This window comes from Peromyscus maniculatus, chromosome 1 (assembly GCF_049852395.1).
Source record: "Peromyscus maniculatus bairdii isolate BWxNUB_F1_BW_parent chromosome 1, HU_Pman_BW_mat_3.1, whole genome shotgun sequence".
NCBI classification, from domain to species: Eukaryota; Metazoa; Chordata; class Mammalia; order Rodentia; family Cricetidae; genus Peromyscus; species Peromyscus maniculatus.
Genome location: NC_134852.1, coordinates 165,037,365 through 165,044,780, shown reverse-complemented (window position 1 = coordinate 165,044,780; position 7,416 = coordinate 165,037,365). Strand labels below are relative to the sequence as shown.

Here is a 7,416-nt window from a genome sequence, read left to right as displayed (position 1 = left end):
CCTGTGGTACTATCCTATTATATGTTGACTAAGAGTTTAACATTTGCTTTACATATGGGGAATGCATGCCATAAGATACTATTGCCTCCTTAAACCTTTTTAAATCCAACATTTCAATTGGAGCCCAAGTATTTTGTGTAGCCATTTGATCAGGCATCTGCTGTAGGGTTACAGGATAAATTAAGGGTGACTGTGTGAAAACAGGCTTTCTTTCTGCAACCTTATGATCCCGACTTGAAACAACTTCACTGTTAATTTCTTCTGTCTGAATTTTTACAGGTTTAACAAGTTCTTCTAAAGCTGTTATCCTGGCACTTAAATTGACTATCTTTTTAAATATTAAAATGTGGATTATTATAGTGATAAGGTGCATAATTCCACCAATACTAATATTATATAGTTGTTCCATTGCCAGACTGCCTAAAATTTCGAACAAAAACCAATTTTCTTCCAATGTACACATAAAACCCATTTGTTTTTTAATGTGGAAAAAAATTCTCTTTTAGATAGTTTCCTTTAAAATATCTGATATATTATGACTTACCAAATCTGCGTAGAACAGTAGAAATTCGAGCGGATTTTCAAAGCAGCCACCTAGTGTCCCAGGTGTAAATCCAAAGAGAAAGAGAGAGAGAGAGAGAGAGAGAGAGAGAGAGAGAGAGAGAGAGAACAAGAAAGCGTAGCTGGCTAAAGTTTAAATGCAACCACGTGTTCCCTCTTGTGCCGAGTCAAGTCTTGGGTCTGACTTCCTTAAGCTCCGACCACGTGCGTTGGCTTTACAGGCAGGGCCCTGTTCGGCAGGGCAGGTCTGAGTTGTTTGTAGCACCGGCTTTAAGCAAGCAGGATTTAAGCAAGCAGCTCACCGATAGTCCAGCCTGAGGTCAAGCAGAACTAGACCCAGGCTAAGAAGCCGCTGCTCGGACTAAGAAGCTGATCGCCGCCGGCCGCCGCGTGCCACCGCTGCCACCGCTGCCGCCGCGGGCCGCCTGCTGCCCTTGCGGGAAAGCGGACCTGCCGCCAAGCCAAGCAGTTTTTAATGGATTCTTGTCACGTTGGGCGCCACTCACATTGCTTTACCAAAGAATTACTGTATGGGTATATACACTGGTTCTTTGAGAGCACTGAGAGAAGAGGATTGATGGAGAAGAGAAGAGGATTGATAGAGAAGAACGAAAATGAGGACAGAGATGGAAAGAACTAGGTAGAATGATGAGAGAACAGCAGAAGGGACTGAAAGCAGAAGGGACTGAGAGGAGCTAAGTAAGAGAGCAGAAAAGAAACTGTGCAGATAGAATCACCATGGAAGAATAAAGTGAATGGACTAAAGAACTCAGTGTGATTAGATTCATTGAATATCCCTCAGATTAGAATCTTCAGCTGGTTGGTAGACTCTTCCACGGACCCTGGGAGCAAGCAATATAGGCTGGACCTAATATTGTTTGTGTTAAAGCAGGACAGAAAAGAAAGGACTGCTGATCCTTGCCAAGACAAAGTAGGACAGCCCTTCAGAAAATCCTGCTTCACAAAAAAAATCTGTCAGGTATGGTAGGCCTGTAGGCCAAAGATATATGCCCTAATGTTGCAGAGGAACCTTGGGTGACTGTCCAGGCAGCTAGTCATTTCTGTCATTTCTCATACTTTTTGGAAGTTGCTTGCCTGTGCTTCCTGTTTACTTAGTATTGTTTCCTTCTCAAGTCTCTGAGGAAGTTTAAAATTAGATAGTTATAGCTATAGTTTTCCTTGTTAACAAATTCAGAAAAGAAACTCACCAAGAGGTGTAAAGTGTATAAGTTTGAAAGGCATCAAAAGATAGTTTTCAGTTGGTAATGCAACTTAGGATAGAAGGTAAAATAAATACAATCCTTTGGATTCAGAGATAGGATAGATAATGAAGTATTTTCTCTGAATTTGTTAAATGCAAATGGACTAGACATTGTTGATGTACTTATTACCTGTATATATTGTATATACTTATTGTACTTATTGTATATAGTTTTTCTTCTATTAGTTATAACCTTCTTTTTTATTTAGACAAAAAGAGGAAATGTGGTGATATATTGTGTGCACCAATAAAGCTTACCTGGGTATCAGAGGACAGAGAGAACCACTAAAGTAGTCATAGAAGTCAGGCAGTGGTGACATACACCTTTAATCCTATCACTCGGGAGGCAGAGATACATCTGAATCTCTGTGAGTTCAAGGCCATACTGGGCTACCTGAGAGAAACAGAACCAGGCAGTGGTATGACTTTAATCCTAGGAAGTAATATGTCAGGACACATAAAAGTATATAAGGCATGAGAAAACAAGAACTCGCTCTCTGAGGCTGAGGATTTTGTAGAGGTAAGCTAGTGGCTGGCTGTTCTGCTTCTCTGAACTTTCAGCTTTCACACCAATATCTGGCTCTGTTTTTTTTATAAGACCTTTTAAAATTCATGTTACATCAAGGAAATCTGTTTAGCATTGTCAACTCTAAATGTACTTCTTGTGTTCAAGGATTAGTGTTACCAACTGTGTAAATCAAGGGGAAACTGTGGTACAAAATGATCAATATGTTGATAGTTCTGAAGTCATAGAGTCCTTGCAAATTATCATCCTGAGATTTATTCTAAATACAATCAGAACTTAGATTTGGAGACTAACCTAAGTGTTTGCTTCTATGTATGTTATTTTGAAGACATCAATGAAAAAATTCAATAGAAGTATAAAAGCAGACACCTCCCAGGATGGGACATAGAGTTTCTATATTCAGAATACGAGGACAGGATGAGTCAATGAAGTGGCCAAGGTGACACCATCTTGTCCTGACTCCATTTTGTGTCTAAGACACTATCAGCCCTCTACCCTGTCCCTACAAAAGCCATATCTGCCTTGGTAACACATGACCCTGACTGACCATGGCCCAGATGCATTAACAAAAATAAGTAATGTTTAAATCAAAAGTAATTGTCACGCTGTATCTAAAATAGCTACTATTTTCTGCCTTCCCTCACCAAAAAGTGTTGCCAGGTCTTTGACTCTGACCCTCATCTAACACTGATGTAACTGTGGGTTCTGTGGATTTCACCTTTTAAAATGTTGTATCCCTAAGCTTCGACACCAAGAGACTCTGAGGAATTAGCTGTTGGTCACTGGCTAAAATTAAATTACTCTTATACTACAATTGACTTAATTACTCTAGTGGTTTGTATCTTTAATTTTGGAGGTCCTAGTCCACACAGAATTTAGCCTCACTCCAAGCCTCCACAGCCAGTTTTCTGGCATCCCCTGAAAACATTTCAGGGCCTTGTTCCTCCCACTGAGCCTAGAGAAGCTTAGAATGACTGCTGTGTTCCTAGACATCAAAATGCATGTGTCCTTCTGACACTCTTAGGAGGTAAGTCTGTCTACTGAATTCAGTTCTGGTTAAGAAAGACAGGCTTATTGAGGATCTTCTTGGGGACTAAGAAGAATAGACGTCTTGAAGAACTTTCTTCTTTCTCATGTGGATTATTTCATCAAAATGAAAACCAACAGGACAAGCAGAGAGGTTGAAGAAATAACAAATCAGCCATAAATATGTTTATGAATGTTTTATTAATGAATTCCAAAATTTGGAAGCAATTCAAATATATTTCAATACATGAGCAGATACAATATTACCAGATAACATTATTCAGTACTAAAAATAATAGTATCAAGTCACAGAAAGACAAGTAAGAAACAAGTACAAAAAGAAAAAAAGGGGAAATTTTGTTATAAATCAATTCAATTATTTAAATGATTTCTATTGAAATCTAGCTGCTGTGGATGATTGATTGATAAATAAAACACTGATTGGCCAGTAGCCAGGCAGGAAGTATAGGCGGGAGGAGCATTCGGAGAACAGGAAGGCTGAGAGGAGGAGACGCCAGCTGTCCAGGGAGCAGCATGTAAAGGCAGCAGGTAAAGTCAAGGAACACATGGTGACATACAGATTAACAGAAATGGGTTAATTTAAGATAGAAGAACTAGACAACAAGAAGCCTGCCACGGCCATACAGTTTGTAAGCAATATAAGTCTGTGTGTGCTTACTCAGTTGGGTCTGAGCGGCTGCAGGACTGGCTGGTGAGAGAGATTTGTCCTGACTGTGGGTCAGGCAGGACTGGAGAAAACTTCAGCTACATCTAGCTATACTCCAAATTTTCTATTTAGGCCTTTATGTGCTCACAACACACACACACACACACACACACACACACACACACACACACACACATTCCTTAGAGTTTTCCTTGGTTTTTCTCACTCAGGTATTATATTTGCAAATGTATTGTTAATACAAAATAGACTTCTGAAGAGATGTTTATATTAGGCATGAATCCTCTGTGCATTGTGGAGCTTAAACCTAACTAATGCACAAGGAATATGGGAGACTAATAAAATTTATTTTCAATCTGAAATTTCACTCTTACATAAAAATTTTGCCTTCTTAACTACTTTCTCAAACGCATTGCTGACTTCCTTGTTCCTCAGGCTGTAGACCAAAGGGTTCAGTGTGGGGATGATCATAGTGTAGAACATAGATGCTATTTTATCTGCATCCATGGAATGACTGGAGCTGGGTTGTAAGTACATGAAAATGACAGTGCCATAAAATATGGAGACTGTGGTGAGATGGGAGGCACAGGTGGACAAAGCCTTTAGATGTCCCCTATCTGACTTCATCTTCAAGATGGTAATAAATATGAAAAGATAGGAAACTAAGATAATCAGAAGAGCAAAGAAGACATTGAAAGTGGACAAAAAAACAAGAATCACTTCACTAAGGTGTATATCAGAGCACGATAGAGCCATGATTGCTGGAACATCACAGAAAAAGTGATGGACCACATTGGATTTACCAAAAGATAGGCTGAATATGTCCCCAACATGAAAAATGGCATTCAAGAAACCACAGATATAACAGCCAACATTCAGGCGAATACAAACACTTGTTGTCATCCTGGTGGAATAATGCAGGGGGTTGCACACTGCTACATAGCGGTCATAGGCCATTGATGCTAAGAGATAATTTTCCCCAGTGGCAAAGCCTATGAAAAAGAACATCTGTGCAGCACAGGCATTATAGGAAACGACCTTGGAGACTATGAAAAACTCAGAAATGACTGTGGGAGTCACAGCTGTGGAATAACCCAAGTCTACAAGAGACAGGTTACAGAGGAAAAAGTACATGGGTGTGTGGAGACGACAGTCCATAAGAACCAGCATGATCATTCCCAGGTTTCCAACTACATCAATGAAGTAAATGAGGGTGAACATGATAAAGAGGGCGACCTGCAGGCCTGGATCATTGGTTAGTCCCAGGAGGATGAACTCTCTCACTTTGGTACAATTCTCCATCAATTATCTGGGAGCCAGTGGATGTCCTACAGAAATGAGAATTGTGGGGAAAAAGAGAATAATAAATGAAAATAGACTTTTGTTTCAAATAAAACATACAATGAGTTATCATGTCATTCAACTTAGAATGGATATTTAATAAATACTAATGATGAAGAATATGGAGAAAATAGAACTGTGGAGAACCTATACTGTGGAACCTTACAGAGACTACTGTATAGGTTCCTTAAAAAATGCATAAATGTGGGAAGGGAACTTGGAAGCAGGCAGAGGGGCAATACAGTGGGAGAGAGATTAAAGAGGATTATAAGAATCAGAATGTCCACTATACATGCATGATATTTTCAAAGAAAAAGCTTTTCAATAAAAGTTAAATCCCCTTCTGGGTGTGAATCCAAAGGAAAAGTGGGAGTTCTGTCAACAAGTTGTCTGCATGTCCATGTTCATTGTACAACACCTCAGAGATGAAATTAATCTAGGAGTTGATTTCCTCAGCAAAGGAATAGATTTTAAACTAAATGGTCAGCCTTGAAAACATACATACAAGTAACATTATACAGACTGATACTATACATGTGGTACTTATATATTTTGGAATGTATTAATATAAATAAATGTGCATAACAATAATTAATGAAAAAGAGACCATGAATATAAAAAAGTGCAAGAAGAGTAATATAGGAGGATTTTGTAGAGGAGAAAAGGAAGGGAGAAATGATGTAACTATTCTCAAAACCAAAAGAAATAACTTTTAAAAGCAGTATAGATACACATAAGAATATTATTCATCTGTAGAAAGAATGAAATTTTGCCATTTTTAGCAAAATGAATGGACTGGAGTCTGTGCTAAATAAAATAAACCAGACATAGAAAGACAAATGATTATTTACATGTGGAAGGTTTTTTTGAAAAGTTGATATGACTACTGTAAGCATTGAAGCTTGGATGGAAAGGTATCCTGGTAGCTGGAAGCTAAGAAATAACAAAGTCACATGACACAACAAACCCCACACAAGAGATTTATTAGGAGGGGAAAAAACAAGGGAGTGGTTACCTCTGATTGAGCAAAAAATAACAGCAAACTTACCAGGATAGAGGGCTTATATAGAGTTTCTTGAGAAAGGGGTGGAATTTTTCGGGGTGGAGCATTCCAGGGTGGATATTGGTAGAATTTCATGTCCAGAGATTGAGATTTTTTTTTTACTCTGTAGGATGGGGCCAGGGTCCAGCAGTTAAGGGCAGTTAGAATACACTATGGGTGGAACCTGGCAGTTAGAGGTCATTGGGGATGGGGTCTGACCACTCATGTGGGCTCAAGAGGCCTACAACTACAGGATACTAATTAACTAGATGCTGAGGCATAAGTGGAAAGAAGATCTAGAGAATGTCTCAATAATAAGCAATTAAAACAGTAAGAAGGAATAAAATCTAGTGCTTTTGTGGGGTAAAAGTAGTTCACAATAAACTGCTGTATCTTCTATAAAAAATGGGAAGAAGTGAGCTTAGGGCGCCATACTTAATAAGGAGATAAAAACATTCATTAGCCTTATCTGATCAATACAACTCAACACGTGTGTAGACCTCATAAATGTACACAATTATTACAATACACAAAAAGTTAAATAAAATGAAAATGTAAATAAAGTAAATAAAAGTATATATATTGCATGTTTGATTGATGTTTTATCAAACATTTATACTAGTTGGAACCAATTTATAATACATTAAAGCTAATTAGAATTTAAAAATATATAAATAAAACAAACTTAGAAATGCTGCAGTGTGTAAATACCATATACATAATTATGGTATAAATTAATACTTATAAATTCATATATCTAAGAACATGGTTAATTATCTGCATTATACTTATATGTTATTAATTAATCATATAATTGTTAATAATATATAATTAGTGATTGTAATTATCTATATTAAAATATTCCACAGAAGGATATTTATAAATAATCTCAATTTTTTAACTTTATGTGTGTATAAACTGATACTTAGAATATGTAATGAACTGTCCAAAATTATTACCTGGAATGAATACAT

At 37.6% G+C, this 7,416-nt stretch overlaps 1 protein-coding gene across 2 annotated transcripts; it reads right to left on the bottom strand.

The window, feature by feature from the left end:
* Positions 1-745: 745 nt before the first annotated feature.
* On the bottom strand, positions 746-5,381 carry LOC102916896 (olfactory receptor 5B2-like). Of its 2 annotated transcripts, XM_006994225.3 has the most exons (2): positions 4,456-5,381; positions 746-922 (listed from the first exon to the last, which is right to left on the bottom strand). In XM_006994225.3, exons 1-2 carry the CDS (start codon positions 5,359-5,361, stop codon positions 860-862), a joined length of 969 nt encoding a protein of 322 aa, XP_006994287.2. In that variant the 5' UTR covers positions 5,362-5,381; the 3' UTR covers positions 746-859. The 2 variants fall into 2 exon arrangements, with proteins under 2 accessions (XP_006994287.2, XP_076423453.1); XM_076567338.1 differs by lacking the exon at positions 746-922 and having other exon boundaries at positions 3,785-5,381.
* Between the last annotated feature and the right edge of the window lie 2,035 nt (positions 5,382-7,416).